Consider the following 16,357-nt stretch of genomic DNA (forward strand, 5'->3'; position numbering starts at 1 on the left):
AGAGCCATCTCTCCAGCCCCTGAATAGTTTATCTGTTGACTGCCATTGGTGATGCTTCCTGTAGACAGACATACTAGAAGATTTGGAGTCAGATTTTGGCTTTCTGAGACTGGATTTCTTTGTGTAACAGTTAGTCCTGGGTATCCTGGAACTGGCTTTATAGATCAGGCTGGCCTCGAACTTACAGAGATTCATCTGCCTTTGCCTCCTGAGTGTTGGGTTTAAAGACATGAACTACCACCACCCAGATTTTTATGACATTTATGAACTTAGATAAAATATGAAAAGCTACAAGATCAGCTATTTTGTGGTTCTAGGAACAAAGCCATGCTCTTTTGCACGGGAGGCAAGTCCTCTGCTGCCCACAATCTTTGTGTGCTTTTGGCTCTTTGACAGACTCTTAGGTAGCTGAGGCTGACTTCAGACTCAAATTACAGAGGATAAGACTTTTAAGAAACTATTTATCATAGTTTTTTAAGGTTTATTTATTTTATGTGTATAGATGTTTTCCCTGCATATATGTCTGTGTACTTCATGTGTGTGTGATTGCTGAGAGGTATGAAGAGGGTATCGGATCCTTTGGAATTGGAGTTTCAAATGGTTGCCAGCCTGATGTGGGTGCTGGAAACTGATCATGGCTCATCTATAAGAGCAATAAATGTTTTTGAGCACTGAGCTGTCTTTTCAGCCTGTTTGTCTATCTCTCTCAAGTTAAAAAAAAAACCATTAAGTTTAATTTAAAGAAGAACATCCAGGACAACTGCACAGTGAGAAAACTGACCCTGAGGAGGAGCTGTGGTGATGGCACTGGAGGTCAGGAAGGCACCGTGCCCTTGAGCTAAGACGGTGTGTTACAGATGCATTCGTTTAAGAGGGGCAGTCCTACCGGACTGAGCTCCCAAGGTTATAATGAGGAGCAGAAGGAGAGAGAACATGAACAAGGAAGTCAGGACCATGAGGGGTGCACCCAACCACTGAGACAGGGGGGCCGATCTATTGGGAGCCCACCAAGGCCAGCTGGACTGCTACTGAAAAAAACATGGGATAAAACCGGACTCTCTGAATGTGGTGGACAATGAGAGCTGACGAGAGGCCAAGGAGAATGGCACAGGAACTTTTATCTGGCAATGGATCGAGAGAGAGACAGAGACCCAATTTGGAGCAACGGTCTGAGCTCTTAAGGTCCAAATGAGGAGCAGAAGGAGGGAGAACATGAGCAAGGAAATCAGGACCACGAGGCGTGCACCCACCCACTGTGACAGTGGAACTGATCTATTGGGAGCTCTCCAAGGCCAGCTGGACTAGGACTGAATAAACATGGGTTGAAACTGGACTCTCTGAACAAGGCGGACAATGAAGGCTGATGAGAAGCCAAGGACAATGGCACTAGGTTTCGATCCTAATACATGAACTGGCTTTGTGGGAGCGTAGCCTGTTTGGATGCTCACCTTCCTGGACCTAGATAGAAGTGGGAGGACCTTGGTCTTCCTGTAGAGCAGGGAATTTGGACTGCTCTTCAGTATCGAGAGGGAGGGGGAGTGGACTAGGGGGAGGAGAAGTGGAGTGGGGATAGGGGGAGGGGAGCGGGGGGAGAGGGCAATATGTGGGAGGAGGGGGAGGGAAATGGGAAACGGGGAGCAGTTGGAAATTTTAATTAAAAAAGAATAAAAAAAAATAAAAAAGATAAGAGGGGCAGTCCTCTGACCACTGGAGAAGAATGAGTGCGTGTATGTATAATGTGTGTGAGTGCCTACATGCTATGGTGCACGTGTATAAGTCAGAGTTAGAATCAGGTCTTCGGGCTTATATGGTAAGCATCTTTACCTGCTGAGCCATCTTGCTGGCTTTCCTCATGTCATTTGTTACTACCAAAATGTGTGCAGAATGCCTGGACCGTGGTGGTGCACTCCTTTAAGCCCAACACTTGGGAGGCAGAGGCAGGCAGATATTTGTGAGTTCAAGATCAGCCTAGTCTACAGAGTGAGTTCTAGGACAGCCAGGACTACCCAAAGAAACCCAGTCTCAAGAAACCAAAACCAAACCAAACCAAAAAAGCTAACCAAACAACAACAATAAAGCAAAATGTATGCAGATGTCTTTCTTTGTATGTCTTGTACCTGGGAAGAGGCAATTAATTATACAAAGTTCCTAATTCCTACACAGGATAAATTCTTTGTTTCAGCCAACTGTCAATGGACAGGCAATTGAAATGATACAATCTCTCTGGGAAAGAACATTAGAGTATTCTGTTTTGTGATATATGTATTTCTTCATATGTCTTCATCAGTTTCTGTAGTAGTCTGAGTTCCTTACATCTCCAAGTATAAGTTTGTATTTTGCACTGGAGCTCTTGATCACAGCTCGAGTTCACATACATTTTTTTCACTTAGACTGAGCCCGATGATGCCCTGGAGCTTCTCTTGGTGTTAGCAGTTCATCGTTGTCCCTTATCATCCCCCGTGTTTCAGACCTTGTGCCCTTTCTTGCTCTTAAGAATAGCACTCAAATCTTGATTTTCTTGCTTTCCATCTCCCAGCTATTGGGATTATAGATGTATACTGCCGTGCCCACATCAGTTTCTTTTTTTGGAATAAGTCTAGTTATCTTGCCTAGGCTGGTCTTGAACCTATGGGTTCAAGTAATTCTTCCTGCTTCAGCCTTTTGAATAGGCTGGGGCTATTGGCACATACCATTATGCTTGACTTGAATTAAATTTAAAATATTATGCTTATGTATTTATTTGCACTCTGGTATGTGTGTGGAATAGTGGGGTGTGGAGGTCAGAGAACAATTATCAGGAGTTGATTCTCTCCTTCCACCCTGTGGGTCTTGGGGATTGAATTTAGGTTGTTAGGCAAGTGCCTTTATCCACTTGCTGCCCTTTGAACTTTTTAAAAATTAGATTATTCATGTTATGTGATGTGTGAGTGTTTTGCCTCTGTGTGTGTATGCTTGATACCCTTGAAGTCATAGGAGAGCATCAGATCCCCTAGATCGGAAGTTTTGGATGATTGTGAACCATCATGTGGGTGCCTGGAATCCATCCTGGGTCCTGTGCAAGAGCAGCCAGTGCTGTTAACTGCTGAACCATCTCTCCAGCCCCATGTCCTTTGAATTTTTATGTTTACTGTTCAAAACTAATTTTTTTCTTCTGTTTCTCCTCTTCCTCTCATCCCCCCTCCCCTACTGGGGATCCAGCATGGTGTATGTTAGCTAGGGCTCTAACACTAAGGCACTGTCACTATCTTTTTATTAGAACTCTTGTAATTCACGTATTGTGTAGTTGATTCTTAAATTGAACAAACATAACCACTTTTAATTCAAAAAACAGTTTAATTGCCTCCCAGAAGAAAAAAATCATTATCCTTTTGAATGCAGTAATTATAGACATATATCTGCTTTACATTCGGGTTTGAACCCAGGGCCTTATGAAAGCTAGGCAAGCATACTGCCATTGAACTACACTCTCAGCCCCTTTTCATGGACCTTTGATCATTCTAAAGTCTACCTGGTGTCCCTTTCCTCTTCCTCCTCCTCAAAAAATTGTGTATGTGTGTGTGATTGTGATATGCATGTGTTTGTGTTTGTGGAAGGAATACATGTGGAGGCCAGAGCTCAACAGTGGAACCCCTGCATGAGATAGTACCGCCAAGCTATACTCCCACGGTTCACGCACACCCTCCTACTGGGCAAGACTACTCCACATGGCCCAGCTGTGACTTCCCCTGGCCCTTTATTTATTTATTTATTTATTTATTTATTTATTTATTTATTTATTTATTTATTTTTTGGTTTTTCGAGACAGGGTTTCTCTGTGGCTTTGGAGCTTGTCCTGGAACTAGCTCTGTAGACCAGGCTGGTCTCGAACTCACAGAGATCCACCTGCCTCTGCCTCCCGAGTGCTGGGATTAAAGGCGTGCGCCACCATCGCCCGGCTTCCCCTGGCCCTTTAAACTTGGTGTAGTGACTCCAGTTCCAATAAATGTCAAATCATCTCTTGTGTACTAATATTAAAACAGTATCTTATTTCTTCCACTCCATTAAAAAATGATGGAATTCTAGCCGGGCGGTGGTGGCGCACACCTTTAATCCCAGCACTTGGGAGGCAGAGGCAGGTGAATCTCTGTGAGTTCGAGACCAGCCTGGTCTACAAGACCTAGTTCCAGGACAGGCTCCAAAGCCACAGAGAAACCCTGTCTCGAAAAACCAAAAAAAAAAAAAAAGGTGGAATTCTGTCTTTAGAAATAAGAGTAAGAAAACCTGCGCTTTGATGAGACTTACAAGGTGTAGATTTCTGTGCAGACCAGACATGTAACTGAACCAAGACACACACCTTAGTGAGCAGCCATCCGGATCCCTAAATGTACTGGAACTGGGACAATATCATGGGTCAGCTTTCTGAAAAACAGCTAGAAGGTCCGAATGGAGGAAAACATCTGTCAGGTTCTAACAGGACCTAATGTTCCTTTGACTATAACACAGTACTGGCAAGGCAGAGAACCACTGTGTGCACTGCAGTGTTTCTCCCTGGAGACTGTCTTCATGACCAAAAGCAATTTAGGGGTGGGGAGGGTTTATTTAATCTTACAGCTCACAGTCCATCATTCAGGGAAGTCAGGGCAGGACCCTAGAAGCGGGGACTGAAGCAGAGGCGTTGAAGGAGTACTGCTTTCTGGCTTGCTCCTCACGGCTTCCTCAGCCTGCTTTCTTATAGCATCCAAGACAAATAGCCCAGAGGTGGCACTGTCTGTAGAGAGCTAGATCATTCTTTGGCCGGCTCTGTTGCTTCATCCCTGCCCATCTATTTCACCTTTGCTCTCCTGCCCATTTCTCTATCCCCTCTATCCTGGACTCTTCAGCACTCATTCAATCTTCCTTTATGTTCTTCTGTGCTTCTTTCTCTGTAATAGCTTACTGTCTTTCAGACATAATCCTGGACCCCTGGCCTCCTGAACACATGAAAACTTTTTACAGATAAAGTTACATTGTTGGCTTGTGTTCCTATGGTTAGGCTTGGCTTATTTGGATCAAAGGTTTTGTTTTGTAACAGCTGGCAGGGTAGTTTTCTAGTAGACAGGAGACCAAAGAAACATACTTTCTGGTACTTCCTCAGGGCTGAAATGTCTTCTTTGAATTTTGGTGGAGAAAGAAGGGCACTTCTTCGAGATCTTCCCCTGTAAAGTAAGCCAAGATCTCAGGCCTCTCCAACACTGCATGTCTTCTATCAGGTTCCACCTTATTTCTCTGAGACAGGGGTTTTCACTGAGCCTTGGAGCAGAGACCCCAGGGTCTTCTTGTCTTTAGTTCCCTAGTGCTGGGATTATAGTGCAGCTGTATTTTTCTAGTGTGTGTGTGTGTGTTGAGGTCAATAGTAGATGTTAGGAGTCTTGTTATTAATTTATTATCAAAAAGCTTTATAACCTTTTATTTTTGTGTGTGTTCACGTAGCATAGGTTGGACCAGAAGACTTGAAATTACTTTCTTTTGTCTTTCTCTTTAAACTAAAATTGTGAAAGTTTCAAGGTCTTACTTTGAAAGTATAAGGTAGATGCTCACATGTTTAATTTAACTGGAACATCTTGTTTTATTTTTGTAGGGTCTTTCTATTTTATAGTCCTGGCTGTTCTAGAACTCACTGACTCGATATGTGTTTTAGGCTGGCCTCAAACTCACAGAGATCCTCCTTCCCCTGCCTCCCAGTGCTGGAATTAAAGGCATACGTTACTACATCCAACCGAAACATTTTATTTTGAATCTTTATTTTGAAATTCCATCATGCTGAATCCTTAAGTCTGTTGGTTTTTTTAAAGAGATTTATTTTTTTTTTTTTTTGGTTTTTTGAGACAGGGTTTCTCTGTGGTTTTGGAGTCTGTCCTGGAACTAGCTCTTGTAGACCAGGCTGGTCTCGAACTCACAGAGATCCGCCTGTCTCTGCCTCCCGAGTGCTGGGATTAAAGGCGTGCGCCACCACCGCCCGGCTATTTGTTTGTTTTATGTGTGTGGTTTTTTTGTTTTGTTTTTGTTTTTTGTTTTTGTTTTTTTTTTTTTAAGATAGGATTTCTCTGTGTAGTTTAGGAACTTGTTCTGGAACTAGCTCTTATAGACCAGGCTGGCCTTGAACAACTCCTGCCTCTGGCTCCCGAGTGCTGGGATTAAAGGTGTAAAGGCATGTGCCACCACCGCCTGGCATGTGTGAGGTTTTTTGTTTTATTTTTTTTCTCCTTCATGCAAGTACTCATACCATGTACCAACTGGTGCCCTCAGAGTTGAGAAGAGGGCTTGCATCCCTGGAACTGGAGTTATAGCTGGCTTTGAACTACGATATGGGTCCTGGGAACTAAAAAATCCAGGTGTTCTGTAAGAACAAGTACTCTTAACCACTGAGACATTTTTCTAGCTTTGAACTTTTTTTTTTTAAAGATTTATTTATTTATTATGTGTATAACATTCTGCCTCCATGTATGACTGCAGGCCAGAAGAGGGCACCAGATCTCACTGTAGATGGCTGTGAGCCACCGTGTAATTGCTGGAAATTGAACTCAGGACCTCTGGAAGAGCAGCCAGTGCTCTTAACCTCTGAACCATCTCTCCAGCCCCCTAGTCTTGAATTTCTTCCCTTCACTTAATCTAGGATATTCTTTTCCTTCTTCCCTCTGTCATAGTTGGAAGGTTTTTACCTTTTCTTAGTTTATGTCTAAAAGCTATTTTTTTAGTACAAACATCAAATTCCAATTACATTGTCAATTTAAGTTGATCCTGATGAACCCAGCTAGCTTTGTTGGATTGCTCAGTTGGCCGTTGATTCCCAGTAGTGAATTTGATGTTGTGTCTCTCACTGGTCCGGTGATGCACTTTCTTTGACAAATACTGAAACTCATGTGTAGTTATTAAACCATTAGGTTTCCCTTTTCAAACTACTTCATTCTTTTGATCTTAGGGTTTATCTGTGTGTAAAGCTTCCAGCATTCATGTAGTACAGGAGTAAATACCCCATTGTTCTCTGTGGTTGTTCTAAAGCATTGTCTCCGAGTAGCTAGACTTTGAAGTCTTTTTTGATCTCTCATGGCCTGGACTAGGGAAATGATACAGTTGATTCACAGTTATTCACTTTATCCTGCAGAACATAACAGCACAGGGTCTAAGTGTTACATGGCGTGCTTTAATGTTTATGGTTCTCTTTCCCAGAACTTGATGGAGAGTTTGGATTCACTACTTTGTGCAGAAGGTTCTGAAAGTCTGAAGAGTTTATGCCTGAAACTTCTTCTTTGCTTAGTGACTGTAAGTGACCCCCATATGTTTGTCAAGGGTGTTAATCACAGCAGAGTCAAACCTAGTTGAGTTTCCTCCCAAAGGAAAAAGAGAAATTCTTTACTGGGATATTATATCATTCCCTTTGGTCTGAACATATAGAGGGAAGTTAGTTGTATGGAATTATGCTTTTTGGGAATTAACCTTTGAGCAGCTACTGGCATTTTTAACCTGCAGGTTATATGATATTATCACTTTATTTTTTATTTTACTTAAACATTTTTAAACTAATTTTTAGTTCGTGTATGTCCCTTCCCCATACAAAAAGTCATGTTGGTCAGAAGACAGATTTCCGGAGTTGGGTCTCTCCTTCCACCATATGGGTTCCAGGGTGGAGCTCAGGTCATCAGGCTTGGTGGCAAGGGCCTTAACCTGCTGAGCCATCTCCAGTTGATCCTTGTCATGTTGGCAGGGATATTCCAGGAGAACTACCATCTTTTGGATTGTCTGACTTTTTGTTTTCATTGGGTCTCGCTTGAAAATGGTTCTGGGAATTCTGAATCTTGGGATATTTTTGTTTGCTCTTTGCTTTGATATTTCTGTCGCTTAGATGCTAGGGTAGTAGACACACATGAGGTGTCGGGTGCCTTGGTACAGACCTTCACAAGTGTTTCTGTTGCATTCAGGTTACAGACAACATCAGTCAGAACACTATCCTGGAATATGTAATGATCAACAGTATATTTGAAGCAATTCTACAGGTAGGTCAGCTTTCTGATGCCTTTCTCTTATAGATGCTCTTCACATTTTCAGTATGCGTTCCATGGAACCAGGACTTAGCACTTAGGCGTTATGTACTGTGCCTCTTGTTACAGATACTGTCCCATCCCCCAAGTCGTAGAGAGCATGGGTATGATGCTGTAGTCCTCTTGGCTTTGCTGGTCAACTACAGAAAATACGAGGTACGTGGGTCCCTAGTGTACAGTTGTTATTTCCGTAATCATCTTGTTGGACACAGCAGCCATTTTATAAGACTGCTGAACATAGAAGACGGGCTCTTGGTGAACTGGGTTTTTTCTACTATACCTGGCTTTTATCTCCTGAGTGGTGGCATTGTGGGCATTTACTACTATGCCTGGCTTTTACCTAGGAGTTTTGTTTTTAATTTTTGTTTTTGAGACAGTCTTACTGCATATCCTTGGCTATCCTGGAACTCACTTAGCACTGAGTGCTAGGATTAGAGCAATTGCCACCATGCTCAACCCCCTAGGAACTTTTTTCCCCCCAGACAGGGTTTTTCTGTTACCCACAACTGTTCTAGAGACCAAGCTGGCATGGAACTCATAGAAATCTGCTTGCCTCTGTCTTTCCAGTGTGCCATCAACACCTGGCAGGAACTTTTTAAAAATCAAAAAGGGTTTGGATTATTAACTCTGGTTATATCACACTGAATCAGAATTTGTGGGAGAGGAACTGATCATTTTTTTTTTTTTTTTTTTGGTTTTTTTTTGGTTTTTTGAGACAGGGTTTCTCTGTGGTTTTTTGGAGCCTGTCCTGGAACTAGCTCTTGTAGACCAGGCTGGTCTCGAACAGAGATCCGCCTGTCTCTGCCTCCCGAGTGCTGGGATTAATGATCATTTATTTTTTAAAAGATCCCTAACTGAACCTATGTAAGGTGGCTCATGCCTACAATCTCAGCACCTTGCAGGCTGAGACAGAAGGCTTGCCACAAATTCAAGGACAGCTGTGCTACGTGGTAAATTCTGGGCCAGGTTAGGGTACAAAGTAATATCCTATCTCAGCCGGGCGGTGGTGGCGCACGTCTTTAATCCCAGCACTTGGGAGGCAGAGGCAGGTGGATCTCTGTGAGTTCGAGACCAGCCTGGTCTATAAGAGCTAGTTCCAGGACAGGCTCCAAAACCACAGAGAAACCCTGTCTCGAAAAACCAAAAAAAAAAAAAAAAAAGTAATATCCTATCTCAAAACAAACAAACAAACAGACAGACAGACAAACCCAGTCAAACAAAATGATAAACCAGAATTAGAAATCACAGTCCTACTGCATCTGCTTTGGAAGATTATTTTACTTGTATGTGTGTGTGACTGAGTGCATATATATGTAGCATGTGCATGCAGTTATCCTTAAAGGCCAGAAGAGGGCACTGGATTCCCCTGGAACTGGAGTTACCTGTAATTGTGTTGTAGGACTTGACATGGATGCTGAGAACTGAACCAGGGTCTTCTACAAGAACAGCAAGTACTTTTTTTTTTTTTTGGTTTTTCGAGACAGGGTTTCTCTGTGGCTTTGGAGCCTGTCCTGGAACTAGCTCTTGTAGACCAGGCTGGTCTTGAACTCACAGAGATTCACCTGCCTCTGCCTCCCAAGTGCTGGGATTAAAGGCGTGCGCCACCACCGCCCGGCAGCAAGTACTTTTAATCACTAAGCCATTTCTCTAGTTCCTATATATATATATATATATATATTTTTTTTTTTTTTTTTAAATAGGATACTGCTATGTGGCCTTGACTAGCCTAGAATTCAGTATGTAGAGCGGGCTGGTCTGGAAGTCGTGCCTCTCTAGTGTGCCCTCCCTGTGCCTGACTCAGTTCTGTGATGTGCAGGCCTGTGTGACTATTTCTGGCAAGGCTTGTTTTATGCGTCTTATCACTGTTGGTCTAAGAGCTCTCTGGCTCTTTTTTTTTTTTTTTTTTTTTTTTTTGAGACAGGATTTCTCTGTGTAACAGTCCCAGTTGTCCTGGAATTTGCTTCATAGATCAGGCTGGCCTTGAACTCACAGATATTCCCCTGCTTCAGCCTCCTGAGGGCTGGAATTAAAGGCTTGGGCCACCACCACTCAATTGAGCTCTCTGATTTTAATGAAGATTTTAGTTGAAGCTATTACTTTATCTTTAACAATACTGGAGGTTACTCCCACTGCCATCCCTCCTTTCCCACTGACCTCAAAGTTTTGGCAATCCTACTTCAAGGTCCATTCATGGCCTGCATTAGTGTATACTATCACACCTGCCTGTAATTTTAGCTAGAAGCCAGGGTCCCATGCAGCCCAGGCTGGCTTTGAACTAGTTTTCTTGCTTTTGCCTTCCCAGTACATCACTGTGCCCCACCACCCCCTTCTCTCTCCCTCCCCTCAATACAGAGTTTCATTCTATATCTATTCTATCAGGGTGGCCCCAAATCTGTGGTGAGCTATGCCTCATTCTCCCAAGTGTTGGGTTATAAGTGTATGCTGCCATACCCAGCTAGGCTCTTGGTTTCCATTTTTGAAATGAAAAGCAGAACCCAGAGAATGGTACATGTGCCTTACTCCTCTCAGAAGGCAGAATGCATAGGAATGGAGGGAGGTTGCTCAGGGAAGACCCGGATCCTCAGGGACTCCCTAGAGGAGTAGGAAGCAGCAGGTAAAGGGTCCTGGATACTAAGAACGACTCTCTGAAGTCAGGTGCTGTGTTAGGGGAACTTTCTTCACTAATAAGCGGCAGGACTTCGAGAACATATGGTCACTGCTTAGCCTTCTGGACAAGTCAGTGAAGAGTATGCCAACTGGTGACATGATTTAGGGTTTTTTTTTTAAGTGTTTCTTCTTCTTTCCTTCCTTTTTTTTTTTTTTGGCAGGACTTTGTTATTTAGGCCACAGGCTTGGCTGTCCTTATACTGCTGTGAGCCTGAGCTGTCCTCATACTGCTGTGAGCCTGAGCTGTCCTCATACTGCTGTGAGCCTGAGCTGGTCCTCATACTGCTGTGAGCCTGAGCTGTCCTCATACTGCTGTGAGCCTGAGCTGTCCTCATACTGCTGTGAGCCTGGGCTGTCCTCATACTGCTGTGAGCCTGAGCTGTCCTCATACTGCTGTGAGCCTGAGCTGTCCTCTAGCTTTCAGGAGTCTTCCTGCCTCAGCCTCCCAGGTCCTGTTACTACAGGCCTGTGTCATAACGTCTGCATCACTGGTCAGCCTCCCAGGTCCTGTTACTACAGGCCTGTGTCATAACGTCTGCATCACTGGTCAGCCTCCCAGGTCCTGTTACTACAGGCCTGTGTCATAACGTCTGCATCACTGGTCAGCCTCCCAGGTCCTGTTACTACAGGCCTGTGTCATAACGTCTGCATCACTGGTCAGCCTCCCAGGTACTGTTACTACAGGCCTGTGTCATAACGTCTGCATCACTGGTCAGCCTACCAGGTACTGTTACTACAGGCCTGTGTCATAACGTCTGCATCACTGGTCAGCCTACCAGGTACTGTTACTACAGGCCTGTGTCATAACGTCTGCATCACTGGTCAGCCTACCAGGTACTGTTACTACAGGCCTGTGTCATACGTCTGCATCACTGGTCAGCCTACCAGGTCCTGTTACTACAGGCCTGTGTCATAACGTCTGCATCACTGGTCAGCCTCCCAGGTCCTGTTACTACAGGCCTGTGTCATAACGTCTGCATCACTGGTCAGCCTCCCAGGTACTGTTACTACAGGCCTGTGTCATACGTCTGCATCACTGGTCAGCCTACCAGGTACTGTTACTACAGGCCTGTGTCATAACGTCTGCATCACTGGGTGATTTTATTCAGACAGACTGATGGGCAACTTGTTGTAATGAAGAGAGGCTGTCTGTGAGAAGGGGGTACTCTGGAGAGTCTGGGGTCTGTGCAACAACCTTGATGTGGAGGAGTTGATAATGGGGTGTAGATCTACAAATAAACATGTAATTTATCTCCAATACCTGTTTTTACTGACAGTCTGGAGGTGCTGATATGGTAGCCATTATGATCTCTGTCATGTGTAAAAGCCTCTGGGGCCTTAGTACAAGAGCAAGAAAAATAGCTGAGGAAAAGTGCTGAGGAAAGCTAAAGAAGTTGAGTTCCGTGTGACAGGAACATGCCGTTGTCCCTAGTGAGTACTTCACCGCTTTCTGGTGGATATAGCCATTCTGAGGCCGTGGATTGGCTGGCTTTTCTAAGTGCAAAGTGAACCCTGGCTCAGCCCAGTAGGGCCCTGAAATGTCAACCTGAAAAATGGGACACACCCTAAGACTGGAGAAAATCGTATTTCTGGAGTGAGGGATGCATCTTTGTTGTGTCAGAAACCTCAGAAGAACTGGTGGACATGTTTTCTCTGGGATTTGCAGCTTTGGATATAAGTTGCTCACTAGATGCCATTAAAGAAGCCCAATTCCAGGGGAGCAGGAAGGTCTTTGACAAGAGCGTGAGGAATTCCAAAAGAGCAGAGCTAAACTAAGAGCCAGTGAAGTTTTATATAAGCCATCAGGAGAAGGGGTGCTGGGGAGGATGTTTTAGCTGCTACAGCAGTCTGTCCTATACCCGTAAGGCAAGCTGTGAATCTCTCTAGGAAGGAGTAAAGATGTCAGAGACTAGTTACCCAGGTAAAAAATAAGTAAAGATCTAGGTGGTGGAGGAACACACCTTTAGTTCCAGCACTAAGAAGCAGAGGCAGGTGGATCTCTGTGAGTTCAAGGCCACACTGATCTACAAAGTGAGTTTCAGGACAGTCAGAAAAAAAAAAAAAAAAAGCTCTGGTACACACCTTTAATCCTAGGAGGCAGAGCAGGTACAGTTCTGCAGATTGAAGTTTCTGTTCTGCCTGGTCCCGCAGCTTTTCGGTCTCAAAGAAAAACACAGAGGTTTATATTAATTATAAACTGTTTGGCCTATTAGCTCAAGATTATTATTAACCAACTCTCTCTCTCTCTCTCTCTCTCTCTCTCTCTCTCTCTCTCTCTCTCTCTCTCTCTCTCTCTTTTGGTTTTTCAAGACAAGGTTTTTCTGTAGTTTCGAGCCTTTCCTGGAACTAGCTCTTGTAAACCAGGCTGGCCTTGAACTCACAGAGATCCACCTGCCTCTGCCTCCTGAGTGCTGTGATTAAAGGCGTGCGCCACCACCGCCCAGCCCTTATTAATTAACTCTTACAACTTAAATTAACCCATAATCTTATCTATATTTAGCCACATGGCTTGGCACCTCTTCTCAGTACAGCATTTTCTTCTTCTTTCCTCTTTGTCTGGGTGGTGACTGCAGACAGAGACTTTCCTATTCCCACAATTCTAGTCTGGTCACCCCACCTATACTTCTTGCCTGGCTACTGGCCAATCAGTGTTTTATTAAAACCAATACAAGTGACAAGTTTTTACAGGGCACAAGAGCATTATCCTGCAGTAGAGTTCTAACTTGGTCTACAGAGCACATTCCAAGGATGGCAGCCAGGGCTAACACAGAGAAACTCTGACCCAAAAAACCAAATTAAATAAAAAGAAAACCAAAAATAAATAAGGAAAGGATAGCATGTATAATTCTTGCTCATTTTAATGATGCATTTTATTTTAGAGACAAACAATGAAAAGTGACAGGTAAAACTTAGAAAGTTAAAACCCCCAAATTTAAGAACAATTAAAGAAGTAACTGCAAGTATACTTAGTGGTAAGGTACTTGCTGAGTTTGAATTCTGTCTTGTGGATGAGAAGTAGATTGCTTCTGGTTTCCGAACAACCAGCATGCTGGAGTGCTAGGATGCCAGGATATAGTGTGGGGCAATTAGAATTGTTTGTGTGTGTGTGTGGTTTTTGAGATAGGATTTTTCTGTAATAGTTCTGGCTGTCCTGGCATCTGTTTTGTAGACCAGGCTGGCTGCAGCTCACAGAGAAGCCTCTGCCTCCCAAGTGCTGGGATTAAAGGCGTGCACCACCACTGTTTGAGATAGTGATCTAAAACCCATCTTTTGCTCTGAGCCCCTTGTTTCGCTAAATTAAAAAACCAAATCACACTTATTTGCAAGCTTTTCCTTCCTTCCTTCCTTCCTTCCTTCCTTCCTTCCTTCCTTCCTTCCTTCCTTCCTTCCTTCCTTCCTTTTTTCCTCCTTCCTTCTTTGCTTCCTTCTTTTCCTTCCTCCCTCCCTCTTTTCCTCTCGCATTCTCTCTCTTTCATTCCTTTTTTTTTTTGTGTGTGTGTGTTTTGTTTTCCTTGTTCCCTTTTTACTAAAGAACTTTCCTGGGCTAGGGAGATGGCCTCACTGGTTAAGCACTTGTGCATAAACATGGTGGGCCTGAATGCAGTCACAGCTTTCTTGTCAAAAGGTGACATGGTGGCACACACTTGTAATCCCAGTTTGGAGAGCTGGATACAGGAAGATCCTGGGGCTTGCTGGCCTGCCAGCTTTGCCTAGTTGGCAAGCCTCACGTCCCAGGTCCCAGTGAGAAACCCAGCCAGAAGGCAAGGTGAATGATTCCTGAGGAATGATAGCAGAAGATGGCATCTGGGCTTCACATGCATGCTCACACCTCTGTGCATATATGGTAGTAACATGGTCACGCAAAGTAACAGAGCTTCTCCCGTGTGTTCGATGTCATAATTTGTGTATTGTGTCATAATTAATATGGGAAATCAAAGCGTAAATCTTCCTGTTTATGTTGGTCTTGGTATCTTGAGGATCCTGACTGTCACCTCACAGTGTTGTTTTGGGAAGGTGAGTGACTAATACTTGGAAAAATAATGTCAAAAAAAATGTGCTTTGGCCAGGTAGTGGTGCATACCTTTAATTTTTACTCTTAGGAGGCAGAGGGATAGGCAGAGGTAGAGGCAAGCAGATCTCTGTAAGTTAGCTGTCAGCCTGGTCTATGTAGTAAGATGTGGGGAGGCCAAGGCTACATAGTGAGGCCCTGTCTCAAAGACAAAACAAGCACGCTTTGCTTTTTTTTTAATGTTTCTGTCGACATGGTAACATCTCTAGGTCAGCCAACTGCTGATTTTCTTTTTCAAGGATCCACCTGCATCAGATCTTGCCTGACAGTCTGTAGCATAATAATAATGTAAAACATAATAAACATTTGGGTTGTTAAGAGAACAAAACTGTCATTTGCTATCCCCAGTTGACTTGAAAGACGTGCTCTGAGACTTGGATGAGGTCTGTGTGAGGTATTAGCTTTTCAGTTTTGGTTTCAGGCTTCTTGAGTTTTCTTAGTAGCTGCAAACACTGCCAGCCTGAATACTTTTGTTACAAGCCCTCCTTGGGTTGGAATTAGTGCTGGATCCTCAGGAGAACTTTCCTCACATCCTGTGGATGGGATGCTTTTAAGGTGAGCAGGTCATTGACTCTCATCCCACTTTTAAGAAGTAGTCGTTTAAATATGTGCCCAGCTGAGACGGGGTCTGGAAAAGCTCCAGTCATCTTCCAGTGCAGTACGTGATGGGACCGTCATCAAATCCCAGTGTCCTGAGCAGATTGTTGCTTGGGTAATAACATTCTTTTCTGCAGTACCCCCTGCAGTGTTATTTGGGTATCAGATCTCCATAAATGGCCTCTCTGACTGTTAAGCAGCTGCCACTTCCCACCCCTGAGGTGGCTTTGTTTTCCGGGTGGGTGAATCAGTCCTTGCATGTAGTTTTGAAATGGTTAGAGAGCCTTTGGGATGAGCGTGTAAGTTAGCAACTTACAAATATGTGTCTTAAGGGAAAGAAGGTTTTATTTCTCTCAAAAGACCACTATCCCTACGGACTCATAGGACAGGACAAATTGAGTTTTTCAGAGTATTCACTTTTTAGAAGAAGGAAAAAGAGGAGAGGTAAATGAACATAAACATGAACTAATTCAACGTCGAGGAAAATGTAGGTAGAGTAGAACTGACATTTGTGTGTGTGTGCAGACATGCACACATGTGCACTTGACAGATACCCATGTGAGATGAGAGAGTCACTGGAAATAGGGGCTGTCAGCAGGCAAGATGCCTTGGGTTTGGATGTTGGGAGCATCGCTGTGGAAATAGGGCTTGCAGAAGCATTTTGTTATCCCTTTCTTAATCAGCTAACAGCCTTTCTCAGCTTGGTGGCACTCACCTTCACTCTTCTCTCTTCCTGCAGTCGGTGAACCCTTATATCGTGAAGCTGTCCATTGTGGATGATGAAGCTACGCTGAATGTGAGTCTCTGGGTTCTTGAGCTTTTGGTGTTATCTCACTTGCTGTGGCCTTATTTTCAGTGGACCCTAAGAAGAGAGAAGCTGCTGGGTGGTGGTGGTGCATGCCTTTAATCCCAGCACTGGGGAGTCAGAGGCAGGAGGCTTTCTGTGAGTCTAAGGCTAGCCTGATCTACA

At 43.9% G+C, this 16,357-nt stretch overlaps 1 protein-coding gene across 1 annotated transcript in view; it reads left to right on the forward strand.

The window, feature by feature from the left end:
- Armh3 (armadillo like helical domain containing 3) overlaps window positions 1-16,357 on the forward strand; it is a 200,564-nt gene that overhangs the window by 24,359 nt on the left and 159,848 nt on the right. Inside the window, exons 6-9 of the mRNA XM_057779848.1 lie at window positions 7,186-7,278; window positions 7,935-8,009; window positions 8,124-8,210; window positions 16,127-16,183. Coding sequence (XP_057635831.1) covers window positions 7,186-7,278; window positions 7,935-8,009; window positions 8,124-8,210; window positions 16,127-16,183 — 312 coding nt within the window. The remainder of the gene's footprint in view (window positions 1-7,185; window positions 7,279-7,934; window positions 8,010-8,123; window positions 8,211-16,126; window positions 16,184-16,357) is intronic.

Source organism: Chionomys nivalis, chromosome 8 (genome assembly GCF_950005125.1).
Source record: "Chionomys nivalis chromosome 8, mChiNiv1.1, whole genome shotgun sequence".
Taxonomy (NCBI): Eukaryota; Metazoa; Chordata; class Mammalia; order Rodentia; family Cricetidae; genus Chionomys; species Chionomys nivalis.